The sequence below is a fragment of the Styela clava genome, chromosome 2, assembly GCF_964204865.1.
Source record: "Styela clava chromosome 2, kaStyClav1.hap1.2, whole genome shotgun sequence".
Lineage (NCBI taxonomy): Eukaryota > Metazoa > Chordata > Ascidiacea > Stolidobranchia > Styelidae > Styela > Styela clava.
The window spans coordinates 5,769,307-5,796,706 of NC_135251.1; the positions used below are offsets into that span (position 1 = coordinate 5,769,307).

Sequence of the window (27,400 nt, forward strand, 5' to 3'; positions counted from 1 at the left end):
ATGCTTGATCAGGAACTAAAAAGTTTTTAGAAATATTTTCAATGAAACTTCACAGAATTAGCTTAGTTTTTGTCCAATTGACATGGCTTGCAGCAACGACCCGATCGCTATTTCATCCAATGGTAATTTTTGTATTAAAGTGAAAAAACAAAACTTGATTTTCAAATATTTTGTATTTTGAGCTATAGTATGAGCTTAAAATTTTTCTTTGTTTACTATAAGTGCACTTCCTTGCAAAGACTGCGAGAAATTTCGCAAATCCCAAACTTTTCAGGAATTTTGTTATCTCATAGTGAGCAAAGGCAGGTCAAAACATTTATGACTTTTGAAATTCATACATGCAAGTATGACTGTTTTAATACCATAACAATATTTTTGTTCTGTTTTATGAGTTTTAAGGATTTCATAATTGCTCAATCATTCGTTCTCATGCAGTTGTTAACATGGGATTCAACTATTCCGAATTTACAGATTTTATTCTGATATGTCTAATTTTGTATTTCAGATTTTGTTTTTAAATTCAACTGTATTTTCTATGAAATATTAATGGTATATTTTGTATCGAAAACTACTTTCAGTTTGAGAAGTTCATAATTTTTTATTTCTCACTCAGTAGAGAACCATTTATAGATTTCATGGTTTATAAATTATTCTTGTTTCTTTATAGATCAAGGAGTTGGGGCTGAGTGAAAACACAAACATGGGAGTTGAAGGTTTATCATCAGTCGGACAAATACTTTCCAATCAATCCTGTGTTAAATACTTGGGTGTTGGCGACTGCAACCTGTCATCAGATCAACTACAAGCTTTCAAATCATCCTTGGGAAACACAGAGGTATAACACAATAATAATGACATGATTAACGTTTTAACAAGGGTTGGAGGAAATTTTGATTTTTTTATATGTTATAGTTTTACACTTTCATAACCCAAAATTGGATTGCGTGGTGGAATTTATGAAAAACCTCTACAATTTTAAATTTATCTTTTTAATAATAGTTCCCAGGCCTGAATGTTTATTTGAAAATTTGTTTGAAAAACATAATAACCAATTCTTTTGATCAATTCGGTTCTGTTGAGTCTTGTTCTGTGATTGTGTGAAATACGCGAAATTGCCCTATATCAGTGGTTCCCGGATGGGGTTGCGAGCAGATTTTTCGGGGCGCCTAACTTCTTGTGAATGTACATTAATTCGCTTATATTTATCAATAATTTGAAATTAGTAAAGTGACGTTTTTGAAGGTCAGGTAGAGAATGCGATTTAGTGATTGGAACGTCAATGATATATCCACGTTTTCAGCTTTTTTATGCGTGTTGTTCAATTCGAAGTATTGTTGTCTTTGGCCCTGATCTGGCAACAGTCTTTACACGTGCGCTTGCAGGCTAAATAATTTATGTTTACGGTTGAATTCGGTTTCATAATAGCTTGAGTTTTAGGGAGAGATAGTTATTTAAGTTACCTTTAAGTTATGTCCACCAGCTTGATCATTGTATCGCGCTGATGCGTTGTTCCTCTGTCTATTACATATCAGTCTGCCGGTAACGTAACGTTGAAACGTACCGGTGTCGTAAATTGCATAACGATGAATAGATAGTCGGGGGATTGCTGGTAGATTTGCATCACCTGTTCAACTGACTGCAGGGAGAAAGAATTTCTTGATTTTGCCAAACCAAAAACATACGTATATAAGAATAAATAAGCATGTGAAGATTTGCTAATTTTTCAAAGCAGTTACTTACCGTACCGGTACATTTCAAATTAATATAAAACATAACTGAACCATTATCACAAATTCTTCACTAAAATGACATACGGAAAGTCAAGAAAATTGGCTGTACTTAAAACAAATCACAGAAATAGGTTGAGTGTAGAAGATGACATGCGGCTGTGCCTCAGTAACATTACACCAAGGTCTCAAAAACTGACAAACGATGTACAGGCGCAGTCTTCTCATTAATATAATTGGAGCCACTGCCAGCTGCCGTCAGACACCCAGAAATTACCTGTCATCCCATTGGCTCGTTTGTTTCCTGCGGTTACGTACAATGTGTCTGAACAGTCAGTTTGAGTCCCTAGCTAACTTCAGTGAGAAGACGATACGCGGAACAGTTAAACAAAAGAAAATTAAACTGAAAAATAAATGACCTAGAAAAGAAAAACAAAAAAAGAACAAAAAAAAAACAGAAAAGCAAAAAAAAGTATATTCTAAGTTTGAAATTCATGTGCATGTGCTCATTTCCGTATTACGGTCGCTTTCAACTGTCGACTTTTGTCGCTTCATCTCACCTCCTTCGAAAGCTATACTCCCGATCTCCACGGTCTTTTCTTAGCCCAGCCTAGTCGACTGACACCAAAGATAAGCAAACAAACAGTTTATTGTTTTTATTCGTTATTTCTCTGTTCTTTCCATGAATATACCCTTTCTATTTATTATGCCGTAATCTAGTTCTAACATGTATTAGTTACGGTTTTTAACCATAATATGATTTATACAAATAGTATAGTAGTTTTGTGGGATCTTAGAACAGATTAGGGCATTTACAGGTAATATGACAGAACAGATTAGGGAATTTACAGGTAAAATGTGTCCCTATCTACGAAGAGATTTAGGAACGTATCAACTTCGTAAGTATGGTTTCTAATGCTTTTCTTGTTGCGGGGTCGCGAGTATCTGTAAGTGTTGATTTTACGAAAATTGGGGTCGCGAAAAAAAAGATTGGGAACCACTTCCCTATATCATACTCAATTTTTTTCTGATGATTTTCCAAGTTTAATTGATTGAAAGAAAATTTTAGAACCAAATTAGCAAAGTATTCTTTTCTTGAGTACTTATCATTAAATATATTTTTTGAGAAAAATGTACTATATAACTCTTATCAACACCATTCACTCTAAATTAGGCCCTGTACAACTGTTCACTGATATCTGTTAAAAAGGAAGAAGGAAATAGTATTTCCTCCTAACAGATATCAGTAAACAATTGTACATAACCTGGTTTGGAGTAAACGGTATTGAAAAGAGTCATATAACACATTTTTCTGAAAATTTGAATGCAATTCAGATTAAAATTTGGGACAGAAGGTAACAGATTTCAAACATTAAATCAATGATTTCCAACATTGAAGGTTGGACAACAAAAGCATTTCTGTTTTTGAAATATTACCGTAATATGACTATGTTGCTCTGAGTTAAAAATAATTTTACAATTTTGTTTATTGTTATTTATTTTGTTTATGACGAGAGAAAATACATTTTCCAAGTTCAATATTTTCGGTTAACAGAATAAGAGCCAGATACAAATCTATGGTCACTCATGCAGGAAACAGAGGACCATGATACTTTACTCTATTGAAGCAGCATTCCATTAGCTCCTTGTAATAATAATTTGAAATAGGCCGTGTTAATATCATAGTAATATTTTAATGTTAGTTTTCTGCTTTGTGAGTATTGAGGATTTCATAAAGCTCAAGCTTCCGATCTATTTGACAACATGGGTCAGAATCCTCAGTGTTTGAGTGGCTCACCCAATATATATCGATTCTGATATTTCTACTTTTGTAGTTTGATTTATTTTTCCAAATTCAATGGTAAGGTCTAGAACAGGGTGGTCCAAGGTTGTCGGTTCCAGGGGCCACAAAATTGATTAGCCACGCTGATTAGTATTTGTCATTTATCAAGCTAAAACATGCAAAAACAACCAAAAAACTTACTAAAACCAACAAAAGGCTTCCTATATCTACGTTCAGTGTAAGATTTCAAACTCTCCATAACAGTAAAAGTGTTTCCACAAATGTAAGTGCTTTTGAACAGCTATAGGATTTTTAAAGCAAAATCTTAACTTTGGAAAAAGCTCATTGCTCACAAGATTCTAAAATGCTGTTTTAAATTATATTCTTTTGTCACCGACAAAACTTGCCGATATATCAAGCAAGCATTGTGTTACCCCCTAACCACATTCAGTTAAAAATATGTTTGAATTCGTCAGTTTGCAAAATAACGGACAAAAAAATAACTGCAGATTGATTGATTACCTAATGTGAGGTACAGGAGGGTAATTACTAAGTGTTCTGACATATAGGCAGCATTTTTTGTAATACTGTTCAGGCGGGCTGCAAAAAACACCCGGCATGAATTATATTGTAAGGCCATGACATTAATATTAGTTATCAGACATAGCCAACTAAGCTAATTCGATTTTTAGTTTTCTATGATACCAAAATTTTTAGCATATATTCGTGACCAAAAAGATTAAAATCCAGATAACAATTTTGACTGCCAAGCTCATCATTCAACTTTGCTAGTAGCCTAAGAACACTGTTCAATTCAGTGACATTGGTGATATAACAATATGCCACAGATTTTACTGGTTAATTCTATGACGAAACAACACCAAATGCGATATTTGATTACCATCTGGCCCGAGGGCCTGGGTTTGGACCACCATGGTCTAGAACAGGGGTTCCCAAACTTTATTGGCCGCGGGCCAAAATTAGAATAGGAAAGATGTTCGCGGGCCGGAAGAATGTAGCGCCCAAAAGTGGATTCACTTTCATTTGATATTTTTTTGAAACATGTTTGTTTGACTCATAATGGATCTCAATGTTGTATTCCTTCAGAACTGGAATAGTTCGTTGGCAAAGAAGACAAATCTCTAAAGTTTGATACTTTTCAATGGAGAAATACGAACACTGCCATTTATCCAAGAAATGTTAGTTTTCATGAATCTAGTTTTCGTTTGATTTCTGACATCTTTAAGCTTTCCTATATGGCTGATAACTAGATTACTACCCTATGTAATCCTAACACCGGTACCTATAATTGATATACTGGTGTAATTGAATTGTTACGATAAACACGTGCTTGAACTCTGATAATGACATAAATTACCGGTATCTAGATCACAAAAAGGTGGAAATAAAATCTGTTGAACACTATTTTACGTAAGCTCGGCGGGCCATTTCAAATTGTTACGCGGGCCGGATTTGGCACGCGGGCCGCGGTTTGGGAACCCCTGGTCTAGAATATTACTAGAATATCGTGAATCAAAACCTAGAAATTCCACGAAAAACCACTTCCTGTTTGTAAATGTTCATAATGGATCTCTGCTCTAGGAGACCCTTTTATTATCAGTCGTTCTGTCTGTGTATCTGTCTGGACCAATCGGGAGAAATTTCTCACGTGGGTTATCATGTCACCCCAGTATTGTGCGTTTTATAGAAAGTCCGAATGGAGGTTTTGTTTCCATGACAACGACGAATAACGCGCCGATCGTTGAGAAATTTCCATTTTTTTCTCAACTTATCGTCGTTCAATTGTTAACTAAGTTGAAATTTGAAATTTCAAGAACGCTACCTTCTGCACAGTAAAATACGCTTTCCAATAAGTTGGTCTCGATACTGCATAAACTGGAGAAGCCTTAGGGATTTTAATGAACATGATTTTTTCCAATTTTTAGTCACCGCATATCAGTCACCTGAGTATATCTACAAAACGCGCAGCGTTCAAAATAAATTGAACTTTTTAACCAACCCGCTCACTTAGTTAATCACGCCACAGTTAAAGATCCTCAAGTTTCTATGGATGGCAATAAGTAGCTAAGTGCGGGCCCCAACTATCAGCGGAGATCCTGGGTGCCTACCGGCTTGTTTTTTTTATTTCTCACTCAGTAAAGAACCATTTATAGAAATTTTTATATGTGTAAATATAATTAGATGGTTACCAGATGGAGCCACCCAAATTTCCGAATAGAAAACCCCTGTACACAATGAATATGCTTGATCAGGAACTAAAAAGTTTTTAGAAATATTTTCAATGAAACTTCACAGAATTAGCTGAGTTTTTGTCCAATTGACATGACTTGCAGCAACGACCCGATCGCTATTTCATCCAATGGTGATTTTTGTATTAAAGTGAAAAAACAAAACTTGATTTTCAAATTTTTCGTATTTTAAGTTATAGTATGAGCTTACGATTTTTCTTTGTTTACTATAAGTGCACTTCCCTGCAAAAACTGCGAGAAATTTTCGCAAATGCTAAACTTTTTGGGAATTTTGTTATCTCATAGTGAGCAAAGGCAGGTCAAAACATTGTTTGACTTTTGAAATTTGAAATTCATACCTGCAAGTGTGACTGTTTTGATATACGGGTAACAATATTTTTGTTCTGTTCTATGAGTTTCAAGGATTTCATAATTGCTCAATTATTCATTCTCGTGCCATTGTTAACATGGGATTCAACTAATCCAAATTTACAGATTTTAATTCTGATATGTCTAGTTTTGTAGTTCAGATTTTGTTTTTAAATTCAACGTTATTTTCTATGGAATATTAATGGTATATTTTGCATCTAAAACTACTTTCAGTTTGAGAATGTTCATAATTTTTTATTTTTCACTCAGTAAAGAACCATTTATAGATTTCATGATTTATAAATTATTCTTGTCTCTTTATAGATCATGAAGTTGGGGCTGAGTGGAAACACAAACATGGGAGTTGAAGGTTTATCATCAGTCGGACAAATACTTTCCAATCAATCCTGTGTTGAAGAGTTGGGCCTTGAAAAATGTAACCTGTCATCAGATCAACTACAAGCTTTCAAATCATCCTTGGGCAGCACAGAGGTATAACACAATAATAATCACATAATTAACTTTTTTACAAGGGTTGGAGGAAATTTTGAGTTTGATTTTTAATATGTTATAGTTTTACACTTTCGTAACCCAGAATTGGATTACATGGTGAAATTCATGTAAAACTTCTATAATTTTAATTTTACCTTTTTGAATAATAGCTTTCAGGCCTACTCTTTTTCTTGAATATTTGTTTGAAATACATAATAACCAATTCCTATGAGCAATTTAGTTCTGTTGAGTCTTGTCCTGTGATTGTGTGAAATACCTAAAATGGCCCTATATTGCACCCAAGGGTAGATTTTTTTTGTGATAAACTTCCAAGTTCAATTGATTTTTATTAAAATTTTAGAATAAATGGGCAGTGAGGAGCAGCATTCATTTTCTTGAGTACTTATCGAATATTGTTTTCGAGAAAAATATTCTTATGACTCTTATTCACGGTTTCACTCTAAACCAAGCCCTGTACAAGTGTTCACTGAAGGAGTTACTATTTTCTAAAAAATAAAAAATCATTTCAGTTCGGCATTGGCCTTCCATTTTGTTACAGCTTGTGTTCAGTGGTTTGAACTTGTGCAAACGCAGTCAAGTTCATTGGTCATCACGCCCATGCATGTGTTCATAGTTCGCATGTTATTCTATCATTTCCAAAAAATTCTGTTTGGTTTGAGTGTTCGATAGTAAAAAGGAAAAAAAGGAAATAAAACTTTCGACCAAAATAATATTTCTTAAACAATTAATGATAAGTGTTCCATAACCAAATTTAATTTTGACTGGATCAAATATTTCAGTCGCCAAAGCATTATTCACAGTATAAATCTTTTGACATATTATACATTATAAATATTATATTATATTATAAATCTTGTGATAAACTTTAAGTTTTAGTCCTTTGTAAAGAATTCATAAATTACCATTCAAAGCAACCTTTGACCTCTGGAACCTGGTTGGTTGTCTCCAGACCTTGTCTGTTTTTAAATTTCAATTTTGACTAGGTTGCTTCGAGTTAACAATGATATCACATATTTTTTTTATTTATGGATTATAAATGCTATGGGAAAGTAGAGAGGTATGGGCCACCAAATTGGCCAAGCTATTTCGTTTGGTTTTTTGCATAAAATATTCAGTCTTTTACTCACTGAATGTTTGATAATTCAGCTAACTCTTACACGCATTGTTTTTGTGAAGTGAATTTTTCCACAAAAATGTCGTCGTTTGCGCAAAAAAATTGCTTCAGAAAGACGGAGGTAACATCAACCTCTCTAATCTTGCATTTTCGATGTCCTACATAACGCTACCATATAATTCAAATAGGAAATATGGCACAAACACGAATGTAAATGAAATATAACGAGAACAAAATTACCATGAATTGTCAGTTACGAAATATGACATGATTACAGACAATAAACAAATGATATATGCATGTATATCCCATTTTTTTGATGTGACTCAAAATATTAATACATTTCGTATTTTATTTTATGTCTATAAACAATTCCTTATATGCCCGCATTTGATTATAAAAGTGGTTCCCAAATTAATTTAATATACGGTAAGTCGCGGAATATTAACCCATATCTTAAAAATTGTTTCTATGTGCCAACGTTTAGAAATAAAGCGATAGAAATCGTGAAAATTAATTTTGAAAGTCATTTGCGACTCGCTGATATCAGACATTTTAATCATTTATATACACAAAGACACGATATGATTGATGATGAGTAAGGTAAAATCTCGATAATAACAGAGATAAGCATTTTTATCAGCGCTGTGAAAGCATAAGATGCTGTAAAGACAAATAAAAACTTGTGGTGATAATTGCGTTAAGGTGATAGTGCACAGAATAAAATAGTTTTGACCGCAATACTGTGATTTGCTGAAAGTAAAACGAGGCATTGTTTGTTCTAAGTAGAAGGCAGAAATTTTGAATCCTGAAAAATTAAAAAATGAGTGTTATTACCCATGTAATCTCCCCCACTGGCTTTTCCCTTGAGTGATATATAATTTTACTCAATCTTAAATTAACATGATTCCTACAATCAATGAAGTTGTTTGAAAATATATATGTAACAGCGGAAAATTATCATCAATTGCAAAATAGCCAGTATGCATATATATCCTGTAAATTTACAGCAGATATGCCCCTTTGGCAACCACTTCCCTAAAAATTGTATGTGTAGTCCAATGAAACGAACATGATCTGGTTCTAAGCATATAAAATTATGGCGAGCCTTGGTGTTCAACTGAAGAACAGAAATTTCTTTTACTTATTCTGTCACGACTTACTTATTCTGTCACGACTTGTTGAGCGGTAATATGAAAAACTCTCAGCGGTGTGGCGCATGGCTCGGCAGTGTGGCAAATTCTGCTAAGAGTTAGGACTATGCTTGCCACCGCATCTCTGATTACCATGCATGGGTTCATAGTTTCGAATCACATGCGGGCTTGATTACGTATGAGAGGATGACTGGCTGGATCCTCGCCACCATAGGGTGGTTCATGTACCCACTGGTCGGTTACGGCTTTCTCCACCATCAAGTACATGCATCTGAAAACTAATCCCATCCATGGAATGGTAACCGAACGAGAGGCCGTGGTTAGTCATATGATGATTAAGCAATCTTATTGGCTTTCCTCTCCCCTGTGATAAATAATCCTATTTCTAAACCCTAATTTAAGCGCTAAAGATTGGCCTCGTCCCACAATGTAGAAGTCTCGGATATTTTTTATCATGTTTTCTCAATGATGTAACTGCTATCTGCCAGATACCTGGGCTGCTCTGCCTATTTCATACAAATGGCAGCAGGCCTTTCTATTTGATATATTCCTACTAGCGCCAAAATTATATTACAAATTTACAAAAGAATGGTGAGAAATGAAGACATCAACATCGAACATGACGAGAGAAAATACATTTTCCAAGTTCAATATCCCCGATTAACCGAATAAGAGCCAGATACAAATCTATGGTCACTCACTCAAACAGGGGGCCATGATACTTTACTCTATTGAAGCAGCATTCCATTAGCTACTTGTAATAATAATTTGAAATAGGCCATGTTAATAGCATGGTAATATTTTAATGTTAGTTTTCTGCTTTGTGAGTATTACGGATTTCATAAAGCTCAAGCTTTCGATCTATTTGACAACATGGGTCAGAATCCTCAGTGTTTAAGTGGCTCACCCAATATATATCGATTCTGATGTCTACTTTTGTAGTTTGATTTATTTTTTCAAATTCAATGGTAAGGTCTAGAACAGGGTGGTCCAAGGTTGTCGGCTCCAGGGACCACAAAATTGATTAGCCACGTTGATCAGTATTTGTCATTTATCAAGCTAAAACATGCAAAAACCACCAAAAAACTTACTAAAACCAGCAAAAGGCTTTCTATATCTACGTTTAGTGTGAGATTTCAAACTCTTCATAACGGAAAAAGGAAGAGAGGGTTTTCTAGCAAAAGGCTTTCTATATCTACGTTTAGTGTAAGATTTCAAACTCTTCATAACGGTAAAAGTGTTTCCGCAAATGTAAGTGCTTTTGAACAGCTATAGGATTTTTAAAGCAAAATCTTAACTTTGGAAAATGCTCATTGCTCACAAGATTATAAAATGCTGTTTTAAATTATATTCTTTTGTCACCGACAAAACCTGCCGACATATCAAGCAAGCATTGTGGTACCCCGCCCACATTCAGTTAAAAATATGTTTGAATTCGTCAGTTTGCAAAATAACTTACAAATAAATAACTGCAGATGATTGATTACCAAATGTGAGGTACAGGAGGGTAACTACTAAATGTTCTGACATATAGGCAGCATTTTTTGTAATACCGTTCAGGCGGGCTGCAAAAAACACCCGACATGAATTATATTGTAAGGCCATGACATCAATATTAGTTATCACACATAGCCAACCAAGCTAATTCGATTTTTAGTTTTCAATGATACCAAAATTGTTAGCATATATTCGTGACCAAAAAGATAGAAATCCAGATAATTCAGACTGCCAAGCACATCATTCAACTTGGTAGTCGCCTAAGAACACTGTTCAATTCAGCGACATTGGTGATATAACAATATGTCAAAAGATTTTTTTGGGGAATTCTATGACGAAACAACACCAAATGCGATTTTTGATTACTTTTGATTACCATCTGCCCCGCGGGCCTGGGTTTGGACCACCTTGGTCTGACTCTAGAATATTACTAGAATATCGTGAATTAAAACCTAGAAATTCAACGAAAAATCACTTCCAGTTTGTAAATGTTCATATTGGATCTTCGCTCTAGGAAACCCTTTTATTATCAGTCGTTCTGTCTGTGTATCTGTCTATACCAATCGGGATGAAATTTCTCACGTGGGTTATCATGTCACCCTAGTATTGTGCGTTTCATAAAAAAACCCGATGGAGGTTTCGTTTCCATGACAACGACGAATAACGCGCCGATCGTTGAGAAATTTCCATTTTTTTCCCAACTTATCGCCGTTCACTTGTTGACTAATTTGAAATTTCAAGAACGCTACCTTCTGCACAGTAAAATACGCTTTCCAATAAGTCATCTTTGGTCTCGATACTCCGTAAACTGGAGAAGCCTTAGGGATTTTGATGAACATGATTCTTTCCAATTTTTAGTCACCGCATATCATTTACATAAGTATGTCTACAAAACGCGCAGCGCTCAAAATGAATTGGACTTTTTAACCTACCTGCACATTTAGTTAATCGCGCCACCGTTAAAGATCCTCAAGTTTCTATGGATGGCAATAAGTAGCTAAGTGCGGGCCCCAACTATCAGCGGAGATCCTGGGTGCCTACCGGCTTGTTTTTTTTATTTCTCACTCAGTAAAGAACCATTTATAGAAATTTTTATATGTGTTAAATAATTAGATGGTTACCAGACGGAGCCACCCAAATTTCCAAATAGAAAACCGCCATACACAATGAATATGCCTGATTAAGAACTAAAAAGTTTTTAGAAATATTTTTAATGAAACTTCACAGAATTAGCTGAGTTTTCGTCCAATTGACATGACTTGCAGCAACGACCCGATCGCTATTTCGCCCAATGGTGATTTTTGTATTAAAGTGAAAAAACAAAACTTGATTTTCAAATTTTTTGTATTTTAAGCTATAGTATGAGCTTACAATTTTTCTTTGTTTACTATAAGTGCACTTCCATGCAAAAACTGCGAGAAATTTTCGCAAATGCTAAACTTTTTAGGAATTTTGGTATCTCATAGTGAGCAAAGGCAGGTCAAAATATTTTTTGACTTTTGAAATTCATACCTGCAACTGTGACTGTTTTGATATCATAACAATATTTTTGTTCTGTTCTATGAGTTTCAAGGATTTCATAATTGCTCAATCATTTCATCTTGTGCAGTTGTTAACATGGGATTCAACTATTCCGAATTTACAGATTTTAATTCTGATATGTCTGGTTTTGTAGTTCAGATTTTATTTTTAAATTCAACGGTATTTTCTATGAAATATTAATGGAATATTTTGTATCGAAAACTACTTTCAGTTTGAGAAGTTCACAATTTTTTATTTCTCACTCAGTAAAGAACCATTTATAGATTCCATGGTTAATAAATTATTCTTGTTTCTTCATAGATCAAGAAGTTGGTGCTGAGTGGAAACAAAAACATGGGAGTTGAAGGTTTATCATCAGTTGGACAAATACTTTCCAATCAATCCTGTGTTAAATACTTGGGCCTTTTCAGCTGTAACCTGTCATCAGATCAACTACAAGCTTTCAAATCATCCTTGGGAAACACAGAGGTATAACACAATAATAATGACATAATTAACGTTTTAACAAGGGTTGCAGGAAATTTTGATTTTTCAATATGTTATAGTTTTACACTTTCATAACACAAAATTGGATTGCATGGTGGAATTTATGAAAAAAAATTTAAATTTACCTTCTTTAAATAATAGTAATAACAGGCCTACTTGTTTATTCAAAGATTTGTTTAAAAAACATAATAACCAATTCTTCTGATCAATTCGGCTCTGTTGAGTCTTGTTCTGTGATTGTGTGAAATACGTGAAATTGCCCTATATCGTACTAAATTATTTTCTGATGATTTTCCAAGATTAATTGATTGAAAGAAAATTTTAGAACCAAATTAGCAAAGTACTCTTTTCTTGAGTACTTATCATTAAATATATTTTTTGACAAAAATGTTCTATATGACTCTTATCAACACCATTCACCCTGAATTAGGCCCTGTACAACTGTTCACTGATATATTTTAAAAAAGGATAAGGAAATAAACAGATATCAGTGAACAATTGTACAAAACCTGGTTTGGAGTGAACGGCATTGAAAAGAGTCATATAACACATTTTTCTGAAAATTTGAATGCAACTCAGATTGAAATGGCATGAATTATATTGTTAGGCCATGACATTAATATTACCGGTAGTTATCAGACATAGCCAACCAAGCTAATTCGATTTTTAGTTTTCTATGATACCAAAATTGTTAGCATATATTCGTGACCAAAAATATGGGGGTGGGTTTGGACCACCCTGGTCTAGAATATCGTGAATCGAAACCTAGAAATTCCATGAAAAACCACTTCCAGTTTGTAAATGTTCATAATGGATCTCGGCTCTAAGAAACCCTTTTATTATCAGTCGTTCTGTCTGTGTATCTGTCTGGACCAATCGGGATGAAATTTCTCACATGGGTTATCATGTCACCCTAGTATTGTGCGTTTCATAGAAAGTCCGGATGGAGGTTTCGTTTCCATGACAACGACGAATAACGCGCATTGAGAAATTTCCATTTTTTTCCAACTTATCACCGTTCACTTGTTAATTAAGTTAAAATTTGAAATTTCAAGAACGCTACCTTCTGCACAAATACGCTTTCCAATAAGTCGTTTTGGTCTCGATACTCCATAAACTGGAGAAGCCTTAGGGATTTTAATGAACATGATTCTTTCCAATTTTTAGTAACCGCATATCAGTCCTGTAAGTATGTTCACAAAACGTGCAGCGCTCAAAATGAATTGGACTTTTTAACCAACCCGCTCACTTAGTTAATCGCCCCCACAGTTAAAGATCCTCAAGTTTCTATGGATGGCAGTAAGTAGCTAAGTGCGGGCCCCAACTATCAGCGGAGATCCTGGGTGCCTACCGGCTTGTTTTTATTTCTCACTCAGTAAAGAACCATTTATAGAAATTTTCATATGTTTAAAAATAATTAGATGGTTACCAGACGGAGCCACCCAAATTTCCGAATAGAAAACCGCTGTACACAATGAATATGCTTGATCTGGAACTAAATAGTTTTTAGAAATATTTTCAATAAAACTTCACAGAATTAGCTGAGTTTTTGTCCAATTGCCATGGCTTGCAGCAACGACCCGATCGCTATTTCATCCAATGGTGATTATTGTATTAAAGTGAAAAAACAAAACTTGATTTTCAAATTTTTTGTATTTTAAGCTATAGTATGAGCTTACGATTTTTCTTTGTTTACTATAAGTGCACTTCCCTGCAAAAACTGCGAGAAATTTTCGCAAATGCTAAACTTTTTGGGAATTTTGTTATCTCATAGTGAGCAAAGGCAGGTCAAAACATTGTTTGACTTTTGAAATTTGAAATTCATACCTGCAAGTGTGACCGTTTTGATATACGGGTAACAATATTTTTGTTCTGTTCTATGAGTTTCAAGGATTTCATAATTGCTCAATCATTCATTCTCGTGCCGTTGTTAACATGGGATTCAACTAATCCAAATTTACAGATTTTAATTCTGATATGTCTAGTTTTGTAGTTCAGATTTTGTGTTTAAATTCAACGTTATTTTCTATGAAATATTAATGATATGTTTGTATCGAAAACTACTTTCAGTTTGAGAATGTTCATAATTTTTCATTTCTCACTCAGTAAAGAAACATTTATAGATTTCATGGTTTATAAAGTATTCTTGTCTCTTTATAGATCATGAACTTGTGGCTGGATGGAAACACAAACATGGGAGTTGAAGGTTTATCATCAGTTGGACAAATACTTTCCAATCAATCCTGTGTTAATTACTTGGGTCTTGGCGACTGCAACCTGTCATCAGATCAACTACAAGCTTTCAAATCATCCTTGGGCAACACAGAGGTATAACACAATAATAATGACATGATTAACGTTTTAACAAGGGTTGGAGGAAATTTTGATTTTTTAATATGTTATAGTTTTACACTTTCATAACCCAAAATTGGATTACATGGTGGAATTTATGAAAAACCTCTACAATTTTAAATTTATCTTTTTAATAATAGTAATAATAGGCCTGAATGTTTATTTGAAAATTTGTTTGAAAAACATAATAACCAATTCTTTTGATCAATTCGGTTCTGTTGAGTCTTGTTCTGTGATTGTGTGAAATGCGCGAAATTGCCCTATATCAGTGGTTCCCGGATGGGGTCGCGAGCAGATTTTTGGGGTGCCTAACTTCTTGTGAATGTACATTAATTCGCTTATATTTATATTATAAAGGTCAGGTAGAGAATGCGATTTAGTGATTGGAACGTCAATGATATATCCACGTTTTCAGCTTTTTTATGCGTGTTGTTCAATTCGAAGTATTGTTGTCTTTGACCCTGATCTGGCAACAGTCTTTACACGTGCGCTTGCAGGCTAAATAATTTATGTTTACGGTTGAATTCGGTTTCATAATAGCTTGAGTTTTAGGGAGAGATAGTTATTTAAGTTACCTTTAAGTTATGTCCACTACGCTTGATCATTGTATCGCGCTGATGCGTTGTTCCCCTGTCTATTACATATCCGTCTGCCGGCAACGTAACGTTGAAACGTACCGGTGTCGTAAATTGCATAACGATGAATAGATAGTCGGGGGATTGCTGGTAGATTTGCATCACCTGTTCAACTGACTGCAGGGAGAAAGAATTTCTTGGTTTTGCCAAACCAAAAACATACGTATATAAGAATAAATAAGGATGTGAAGATTTGCTAATTTTCCAAAGCAGTTACTTACCGGTACATTTCAAATTAATATAAAACATAACTGAACCATTATCACAAATTCTTCACTAAAATGACATCCGGAAAGTCAAGAAAATTGGCTGTACTCACAACAAAACACAGAAATAGGTTGAGTGTAGAAGATGACATGCGGCTGTGCCTCAGTAACATTACACCATAGTCTCAAAAACTGACAAACGATGTACAGGCACAGTCTTCTCATTAATATATTTGGAGCCACTGCCAGCTGCCGTCAGACACCCAGAAATTACCTGTCATCCCATTGGCTCGTTTGTTTCCCACGGTTACGTACAATGTGTCTGAACAGTCAGTTTGAGTCCCTAGCTAACTTCAGTGAGAAGACGATACGCGGAACAGTTAAACAAAAGAAAATTTAACTGAAAAATAAATGACCTAGAAAAGAAAAACAAAAAAAGAACAAAAAAAAAACAGAAAAGTAAAAAAAAGGTATATTTTAAGTTTGAATTCATGTGCATGTGCTCATTTCCGTATTACGGTCGCTCTCAACTATCGACTTTTGTCGCTTCGTCTCACCTCCTTTGAAAGCTATACTCCCGATCTCCACGGTCTTTTCTTAGCCCAGCCTAGTCGACTAACACCAAAGATAAGCGAACAAACAGTTTATTGTTTTTATTCGTTATTTCTCTGTTTTTTCCATGAATATACCCTTTCTATTTATTATGCCGTAATCTAGTTCTAACATGTATTAGTTACGGTTTTTAACCATAATATGATTTATACAAATAGTATAGTAGTTTTGTGGGATCTTAGAACAGATTAGGGAATTTACAGGTAAAATGTGTCCCTACCTATGAAGGGATTTAGGAACGAATTAACTTCGTAGGTATGGTTTCTAATGCTTTTCTTGTTGCGGGGTAGCGAGTATCTGTAAGGGTTGATTTTACGAAAATTGGGGTCGCGAAAAAAAAAGGTTGGGAACCACTTCCCTATATCATACTCAATTTTTTTCTGATGATTTTCCAAGTTTAATTGATTGAAAGAAAATTTTAGAACCAAATTAGCAAAGTATTTTTTTCTTGAGTACTTTATTTTTTGAGAAAAATGTACTATATGACTCTTATCAACACCATTCACTCTAAATTAGACCCTGTACAACTGTTCACTGATATCTCCTAAAAATGGAGAAGGAAATAGGAAATAGTATTTCCTTCTAACAGATATCAGTGAACAATTGTACATAACCTGGTTTGGAGTGAACGGCATTGAAAAGAGTCATATAACACATTTTTCTGAAAATTTGAATGCAATTCAGATTGAAATTTGGGACAGAAGGTATCAATCAGATTTCAAACATTAAATGATGAATGATAACAATTCTAAAAAGCTACTTATTTTCAACATTGAAGGTTGGACAACAAAAGCATTTCTGTTTTTGAAATATTACCGTAATATGACTATGTTGCTCTGAGTTAAAAATAATTTTACAATTTTGTTTATTGTTATTTATTTTGTTTATGACGAGAGAAAATACATTTTCCAAGTTCAATATTTTCGGGTAACAGAATAAGAGCCAGATACAAATCTATGGTCACTCACTCAAACAGGGGCCATGATACTTTACTCTATTGAAGCAGCATTCCATTAGCTACTTGTAATAATAATTTGAAATAGGCCGTGTCAATATCATAGTAATATTTTAATGTTGGTTTTCTGCTTTGTGAGTATTGAGGATTTCATAAAGCTCAAGCTTTCGATCTATTTGACAACACGGGTCAGAATCCTCAGTGTTTGAGTGGCTCACCCAATATATATCGATTCTGATATGTCTACTTTTGTAGTTTGATTTATTTTTTCAATTTCAAATTCAATGGTAAGGTCTAGAACAGGGTGGTCCAAGGTTGTCGGTTCCAGGGGCCACAAAATTGATTAGCCACGCTGATTAGTATTTGTCATTTATCAAGCTAAAACATGCAAAAACCACCAAAAAACTTACTAAAACCAGCAAAAGGCTTTCTATATCTACGTTTAGTGTAAGATTTCAAACTCTTCATAACGGAAAAAGTGTTTCCGCAAATGTACCGTATTTTTCATCCTATCACGCGGATAAGCCGACTTCCTAATAACAGCTTCGAAATAGTGAATTTATAAAAATTCGCATATACGCCGTTTCCACAAATCGTAACACGCGCACGCATCTATTACAGTCAATGATGTTCAATTCAAATTTAATATTCAAATATCGCGATTCGCTACCTTCTTGTATATGGCACACACATTCTAGCGCCGCTGTCCACATTTTGATCAAAATAATTTTCGATTATTATATTTTCTGTTTTATCGTAATGGAAGACAGCACTTTGCGGCACAACTAAATTACTGCCAACATGAAAGGAATTAAATCAGCGCCGACTTGGAGTACCAAACGTATAACATGAGGACATTTTTGATTAAAAATATTTTACAATCATTATTTTATATTAAGGTAGTCGAGATATCCTGAGCGGACACGGCAATAAATTTGGTTATTTTTCGCAAGTCTTCTCAAACATGATTTGTGTGAGCTTCATATATGGGCTGATATATTTTATAATGTATGCCAAAGTGTCTGCCGATTATTTAATTGACTTTGTATACCAGCTGTTATTTGTCTTAATCCTAAAAACAAAAACGTGGCCGGTGCAATGAAGCACTCCCTGCCCGATAAACGGCACTTCAGAAAGAAAACGACTACCACGAAATAAAGTGATTGATTTATGACCCTTCCGTTTTGCTGATTCAGGAAAAAACCGAAAACACAGCTGTTGCCTAACCCATGGACGTACAGCACAGTATTTATCACATCATATTCATATGTTATTTCAACCTTTCAGTTACCGTAAAGGGTTGTTCAAAAAGATTGAAATTACAGTTTTATTGTTAAGAATCAATGCTGTGAGTATTATTCTACCTGAAACTTCTATCTGATCTTTAGTTGTGCACAAATGATAACGTTTTGACCACGACATGGCTGGTAGATCAATGCTGTTGCTCTTATGCAAAAGATACAATTAAATTTAATCAAATACAAGCGGTCACGTTTATGATCAGACAATCACACCTAGACAAGCGATCGCGTGTGTGGTGTGTACGTGCACGCTCTTTATCGTGAGAATTAAGCATGATCTGTAGCTGTTGCAATTACCGGCAAGTCAGCATTATATCATTTCGTTGCGTGATCAAAGATTCGATGCGCGAAGGAGCCGATTTTTTGGTGATATCTGAGTTATGCGCACATAAGACGGTCCCTCTAGTTGGGCAACTTTTTTTTTGAGTTTCAAACTCGGCGTATTTGCGAATAAATATGGTGAGTGCTTTTGAACAGCTATAGGATTTTTAAAGCAGAATCTTAACTTTGGAAATGCTCATTGCTCACAAGATTCTAAAATGCTGTTTTAAATTATATTCTTTTGTCACCGACAAAACTTGCCGACATATCAAGCAAGCATTGTGGTACCCCCCTCCCCCCACATTCAGTTAAAATATGTTTGAATTTGTCAATTTGCAAAATAACTTACAAATAAATAACTGCAGATTGATTGATTACCAAATGTGAGGTACAGGAGGGTAATCACTGAATGTTCTGACATACGTCAGCAATTTTTGTAATACTGTTCAGGCGGGCTGCAAAAAACACCCGACATGAATTATATCAGGGGTTCTCAACCTGGGGTTAATATTATTTATCAGACATAGCCACTAAGCTAATTCGATTTTTAGTTTTCTATGATGCCAAAATTGTTAGCATATATTCGTGACCAAAAAGATAGAAATCCAGATAATAATTTAGACTGCCAAGCACATCATTCAACTTTGCTAGTCGACTAAGAACACTGGACAATTCAGTGACATTGGTGATATAACAATATGCCAAAAGATTTTTCTGGTTAATTCTATAACGAAACAACACCAAATGTGATTTTTGATTAATCGGGATGAAATTTCTCATGTGGGTTATTATGTCACCCTAGTATAGTGCGTTTGATAGAAAACCCGGATGGAGGTTTCGGTTCCATGACAACGACGAATAACGCGCCGATCGTTGAGAAATTCCAACTTATCGTCGTTCACTTGTTAACTATGTTGAAATATGAAATTTCAAGAACGCTACCTTCTGCACAGTAAAATACGCTTTCCAATAAGTCGTCTTTGGTCTTGATACTCCATAAACTGGAGAAGCCTTACGGATTTTAATGAACATGATTCTTTCCAATTTTTAGTCATCGCATATCAGTCACGTAAGTATGTCTACAAAACGTGCAGCGCTCAAAATGAATTGGACTTTTTAAGCAACCCGCTCACTTAGTTAATCGCGCCACCGTTAAAGATCCTTGAGTTTCTATGAATGGCAATAAGTAGCTTAGTGTGGGCCCCAACTATCAGCTGAGATCCTGGGTGCCTACCGGCTTGTTTTTTTTATTTCTCACCCAGTAAAGAACCATTTATAGAAATTTTCATATGTGTAAAAATAATTAGATGGTTACCAGATGGAGCCACCCAAATTTCCGAATAGAAAACCGCTGTACACAATGAATATGCTTGATCAGGAACTAAAAATTTTTAGAAATAGTTTCAATAAAACTTCACAGAATTAGCTTAGTTTTTTTTTAGGAATTTTGTTATCTCATAGTGAGCAAAGGCAGGTCAAAACATTTTTTGACTTTTGAAATTCATACCTGCAAGTATGACTGTTTTGACATCATAACAATATTTTTGTTCTGTTCTATGAGTTTTTGGATTTCATAATTGCTCAATCATTCATCTCGTGCCGTTGTTAACATGGGATTCAACTAATCTGAATTTACAGATTTTACTTCTGATATGTCTAGTTTTGTAGTTCAGATTTTGTTTTTAAATTCAACAGCATTTTCTATGAAATATAAATAGTATATTTTGCATCGAAAACTACTTTCAGTTTAAGAATCTTCATAATTTTTTATTTCTCACTCAGTAGAGAACCGTTTATAGATTTCATGGTTTATAAATTATTCTTGTCTCTTTATAGATCCAGAGGTTGTGGCTGAGTGGAAACAAATACATAGGAGTTGAAGGTTTATCATCAGTTGGACAAATACTTTCCAATCAATCCTGTGTTGAAGACTTGAACCTTGGCTACTGTAACCTGTCATCAGATCAACTACAAGCTTTCAAATCATCCTTGGGCAACACAGAGGTATAAAACAATAATAATCGCATAATTAACCTTTTTAACGGGTTTGAATTTAATTTTGTAATAAGTTAAAGTTTTACACTTTCATAGCCCAAAATTGGGTTGCATGGTGAAATTTATGAAAACTGGTATAATTTTAAATTTATCTTTTTTAATAATAGTTCCCAGGTCATCATTTACAAAACGTTCAAAGCAAAATATAGAAAACTCATGCTCTCCTCTTACCAATCTGCTGTTGCCACATCTCCCAGTTAATGTCGTGTTGTTATTCCATTTTCTCGCTATTTTCAGCTAAACAATTGACCAGATTCATAGCTATTGAGTCTTTAGTACCTGGAATAGTCGTTCTTCTTGATTTAAATCTCATTCTATATTTATTTTTATGGTGTATTTCTCCGCTAATTGGTACCATTGCATGGACATATTCCATGCGATAAGTAGGAGTGTTCTGAGGATATCACCCATATATTATTGGGTGCAGTATGGCATTCAAAACAATAATTTCCAGGCCATAGATGTACAGTAAATCTTGATCTCAAACCAGTTAGTTAGTCCTTTTATGCTAAGTTGTTGATAAATGTTATATTATGTGCATTACAACTACCTTTATTTCAAATTGTTACACTTCTACACTATTCCCAATTGTTGTTAAATAATTCATTGACGGCTTGTTGCAAAACCACTGAATAACTGTTTCATATTATAGACTTTATAGTTACCGGCATTTCGTTGAAGATTCAATTCACTGATGAGAATCATTAATCTTATACATTTCACACAGAGTTTTGGTACTCTATTTTTACTCAAGCACAGTGACAGTACGAGGTTCATGTTTCATAATCTCTTCTTATCAAATGGGTAAATTAATTAGTTAACATTTTATACACGCCTGCACTTCGCAAATCCTATCTTATGCATTCTTGAAAACTCAAACCCGTACCTAATCTAATCAGCTGTCAGTGCCTGGGGTGAGCAGTTGTCATGGTTACCACGCTTAATGGTGCTTGTAGTCTCTATTTTTTCATTGACTAGCGCCTCTGGATTGACTAGACCGTACTTAAACGCTCTCCTCACTGACATGCGATTCCCATTCTATTTTATTCTAAGCTGTATATGTACGTCACACTGATTGAAGCACTATTAACGCTATAAATCTTTTGACATAATTTACAATGGAAGGATTAATTCTGATATCATAAATGTTTGAATGTTCCGTTGTATTTTAGTAAATTCTAATGAGACAGGCCAATTAGGCCTTTGGGATATGAATTAATCATGCCTATTCACAACAAACCTTGTGACAAACTTTATCTTTTAGTTTTTTGTATAGAATCAATAAATTACCTTCCAAAACAACCTTTGACTTCTGAAACCCGGTTAGTTGTTTAATGTCACAAGAGCTTGTCTGATTATGAAATTACAATTTTGACTGTGTTGCTCTGAGTTAACAATTATTTTACAATTTTGTTTGATGATTACAAAAGTTAGCGATTTGTGAAATACAATTGGTTTCACTACAAAAAATGCTACACAGCGAAAACATTGAATTTTGATAACTATTGTTTCTCCCTTGATGAAAACTCCCAACTTCTAGCACCTGGCTGTATTTAATGTTACAATGCATTTCTGTGTAATATGAATAATATGGGTTTGGTAAAACTATGATGAATATGACTGTTATATATTTTATCCATATCAGATTGTTCTTTGTATTTGTTTATTTCAACAGATTGATCACTTGTTACTGAATGAAAATCGAACTGCTAACCATGAAGAAATTGTTGCAGTTGCAAATCTGCTTCCTAATGTTACAAAGAATTTGTGGTTGCAAGAATGGAAAATAGCAGATGAAGATAAAGAAATATTGCAAAATCAATTGAATGAAATTGGATCTGAGGTTTGAAATTCTTTCTGCGATATTCTAAATATAAAATATGGGACAGACATAAAATCAACGATTTGCGAAAAAACTGAAATAAACTGCTAGTCTAAATTGTTCACGCTGAACTGAACACTTTAATTTGAAGTTTCACCGAGGTGTATGTTATTTCCATTGGTGTCATTTCAATTCTTTAAAGGAGTGATTAAAATATAATGTCATCGCAGTCAATGTGATTGTGTTGCACATATTCTATACCGTATTTGCTCGTTTTATAGCACGGGCCCATATATTTTTAACCAAACTCACTAACCGGGCCCTTATTCAAACCGGCCCTTATTCAAGCACAGGCGTTTGCTATTTTTAAAGTAAAATTTTACACGAAAATATATAAAAAAACATATATATATATAAATAAGATCGATCGTTACAATAATTAATATATTGTCATTTCCAGTTCTCAAGTATGATTTAAACAAGAATAACGAACGACGACTTTTTCTACGCACCGCAGGTACAAATCCGCAAAAGAAGAAAAGTTTTGCGACGCCCTATCGATATTGAAACGACGCACTTGGGCGTCGCGACGCCAGTTTGAGAACCACGGTGTTACGTAATCAGGACGCCTAAGGTGTGAGTGTTATCTACCAGCGCTTAAAATTCAACAGCATCGCACTTGGGCATCGCGACGCCAGTTTGAGAACCACGGTGTTACGTAATCAGGACGCCTAAGGCGTGAGTGTTATCTACCAGCGCTTAAAATTCAACAGCGTTGTGACAAAAGCGCTTCTCATTTCCCATTGTTCTCTACCACTGAAAAATCAGCTTTTACATCGGGCGGTTATTCACGCACCGGCCCTTATTTATTTTTATGTTCTGTTCACACGGGCAGCTATTCAAACGGGCCCCTAATCAAGATCGGGCGGTAAAACGAGCATATACGGTATTTGCTGTTTTTTAATTATGTTTATTTGTGCTTTAATAAAAAGAACAATTTCATAGTACATTTTTTTAGTTGCCAAAATATATCATTCATCTTACTGCATAGATGATTAATTTTAATTTTTTTATCAAATGAAACCAATAACAAAAATTTTTCAATATCAAGGTTTCGTATCAAGATTCATTTGTGTTCGCCAAGCAAAAGTCTAAATTTGAAATGAATTTACCAATTTTTCACAATAATTCTTATTTTAATGAACTACCAAGTCACTAGACTGTCAGTTTAGTGAGTTATCAAAGATAAGATAAAGTATGCAAATTTTGAAAGTTTTTCAATAAATGGAAGACTTCTTAATAAAATGAGAAGCACTTTTATATAGTATAGTTTTATGGGAAAATGCATCAAATTTTAGCACTGGAATATTAGATATCATTGACTGTTTAAATATTGTTTTGCATGCTTAGTGCTAATCTTGTATAAAAACTTTATTCATTACAGGAACTAGAAATTCACTTGAATGAATCCATTCTCAAAAGTCAAAGCAAGTCAGCAGATGCTACAACTAATGTTTTTTCTAAACAACTTCCAACCACAACGTCAAAAGCTGAATTTGGTAAGTTATAAATATGTTGTTTAAATTGAGTGTTGCTATGGTATAATGAGTACGTAATGGTCATCAAGTATTTTTAATTTTTTGGGGGGTTTAATGTTAAATAAATATACTTTCATTGCTGCTGAAACTGGCATATCATTCAACAGCATCTTGCAACATGTTATATAGCCTATTGTGATTCTTTGAACAGATTCTGTATTTTTATTGTTTATTATAAATATGGAAAAATCGAAGAATATTTTCAGTGTGATATGATTGAATATAAATCTAGGATATTCAAAATTAATTTCATGGAAAAATATAAATTGTTTCCAAGTTGTTACATTTGGTTGCAGAGCATTATTATGGATAGATGCTTGGCATACCAATCTGATTATCTTGCTCGGTTCACAGTTTCGGATCCTGGGGATAATTAAGTGCGAGAGGTTTTCTGAATTTCATGTCGTCAAATAGTGGTTCATGTGCCCACTGGTTGATTGAGCCTACTTCACCATCAAGTCCATGCATCTGAAACAATTAACTGGCTAATTAATCCCATTCCCAACCATGCATTGGTAACCGGATAAGAGGCCATGGTTCACTGTATAAGCCGCATTATTGATTTATTTTTCTTTTCCGGGTAAAATATGGAATTCTATCATAATTTCTGATATACGATGTTAAATAGCTCAAAACAGATTCCTGAATACTATAATTTTTTGATAATTATTTTTTATTTTTTCTCAGGATCACCAGATGACAGTTTTGAGAATACTGGAGAAAATGTGGCTACTTTACAAGAAGTAGGAAGCCCCAGGTTAGATATAACAGTACCTTGTATTATATATAATGCTCACCTATATTTTAATTGTCAAGGACAGTGATGGCTTAGTGTAGCGGTTCCCAAACTTTATGTTCGTACGGTGCTAAATTATCAGGGAAAAAATGTGGTACACGTACATGAAACTTGCTGCCTTTGGATAAAACTGAATTTTGTGATCGTTAATGTGCATTTTATGCTTTTTGAAGTTTGTCAATATGTGCACCTCAAGAAAAGGGAATGCCATTAAAAAACATTCACACTTATTTATCTAATGAGAGGTGTGCGGCAGTTGCTCTGAACACATCTTTTCAAAGCGAGATGTTATACTTGTTATGCATATGCATTTCTCTCTCTATGTCCAAACGTAACTGGTATTTTTGATTGACACCACTTCTGAAATCCCAGCTTTGTAAAGATAGGAGGTTGCCCTTGAGGCCATTTCATTGCTTGAACAAAATTCATATGAGTCATTAAAATCTGATGTCAAGTTGACAAATTGCTCAGTTTTGCTTGTTGATAAGCATATATCTTCATATACACATCATTTAAAATGAGAAATAATAAAACATTTATAATAAATACAATATGTAAAACATTCAATCATATATCAGCTATGTTTAACACAATTCTGTTAATTTTCACGTCATGGGAACTTCTAGCCTAGTGGTTAAAGTGTTGAACTTATTATCTATCACAGGTTAGAAATCTTTGGTTTAAAGCCCATGCCCACCAGCTTACCTGGTGCACAATCTTTAACGCTGTGGGTGAGGGGAGAAGGGTTTTGAAATCGAGTAATAGGGGCTGTTATTTTAACCAATGAATCAAAATTAATACATTTGCATTCTCCATTTTATCTTCAGAAGTGAACTCCCACTGTCTGAAGAAGAAGCAGAACAATCAGATAAAGAAGTAACGGAACAACTTGCAAAGCCAACTCAGCATAGTAAGTCAGTCGTCTTAATAGAATCAGATGGCGTTGAGCTGAGCTAAATGCTTGTAATTATGAGGAAGTGTTGAACCATTGAGATGTTGGAATAATACAGGGGGTGTGCAACATTTTTTGCCGGTGGGCCATATGACCAACTTCAGACATCTAGCTAGGCCAGACAAAAAATTTAGCTTTTCCATAAACATAAAGAATTGAAAAATTCCCACAATAACGAATCCCATTCATGTAACAGTTTAGTGGGACATTGGAAACTTCAAGATTATGCATAGTTTGTTAAGATCAGCTTTATCAGAACTGTCAACATAAACAGTCGGATTGGGATTTTATCCTTTGGGGGAGATTTGAATGCTGACAAGGGCCACACTGAATAGCTTGACGAAACGGTTTATGGCCAACGAGCCACCTGTTGCACACCCCTGAAATAATTGAATCTGTCCTCAACCAAATTTTCACACAAATAGTAAGGTTTGGCAAATCAACTGCCAAACTGGACAAATATAACCCACTCCAGGTTGGAGAAGATTCAACTCCAGCTCCAAACTACAAGGAAATTAAATTTTAATTATATTTAATTGCCGTGTGCATGCCTTTTTAATACATTGTTAGGAACGCTTGGTCCACTCCATATTTTTGAGTTTCAGTAAAGAATTAATAAAAGTCTAAAATTACCGTATTACCCAGATAATTTAACATTCCAACTTCCACTCCTGACTTTGAGTTTGAAAATACCATTTCAGCTCCAATTCCAATGAAAACATTTTATCCTGCTTTTAGCATATATCGCTAACTGAGTCTTAGATTTCCTATTAGTTGCACATGAATTTTTGTATTTGGCTTTTGCTTGAAAAAGTCACTCACAGTTGTTTTATTGTAAGCCTGCTTTATTGATTTTAAAATATCTGAATTGCTACTCACTACTATTTTATATTCGATTTTGTTTTTGAATTTTGCATGAATTGCGCAGAAATAATTTTAAGTTCACAGCTTATATTGAAAATGTTTTTTATTGAAGTATGCTAAGTCAAAATATTTATTTATAGCTTTGCCGCAAATTGAAAATGTTTCGTCTCAAAGAAGTGGATCCGACATTCTTTTGACTTGGAATGAAGTATCTTACAGCAACGTTCTATACAACATAGAAATCTTCTGTGATGATGTGAAACTTGGAGAGACTCACACTACAGAGGTTCCTCAGTATAGAATAAAGTCACCTACACTTGGTAAAAAATATCGTTTTCAAGTCTGGGCCAAAGATGAATTGGGAAACTCTGGCATCAAAACACAGTCAAAGAATGTTATCAAATGTAAGTTATGGCCATTAATTATTAAGTGAAGTAGAAGCCTTATAATTCAACTTGTTTGTGGTTCTAATAAATAGTCGGTGTGTGTATCTGCAT

At 34.4% G+C, this 27,400-nt stretch overlaps 1 protein-coding gene across 1 annotated transcript; it reads left to right on the top strand.

Moving 5' to 3' along the window:
- Positions 1-12,281: 12,281 nt before the first annotated feature.
- LOC144431042 (uncharacterized) lies at positions 12,282-22,792 on the top strand. The gene is made up of 4 exons (XM_078118970.1): positions 12,282-12,416; positions 14,595-14,762; positions 20,653-20,820; positions 22,547-22,792. The coding sequence occupies exons 1-4, from the start codon at positions 12,282-12,284 to the stop codon at positions 22,718-22,720; spliced, it is 645 nt and encodes a 214-aa protein (XP_077975096.1). The 3' UTR covers positions 22,721-22,792.
- The last annotated feature ends 4,608 nt before the right edge of the window (positions 22,793-27,400 follow it).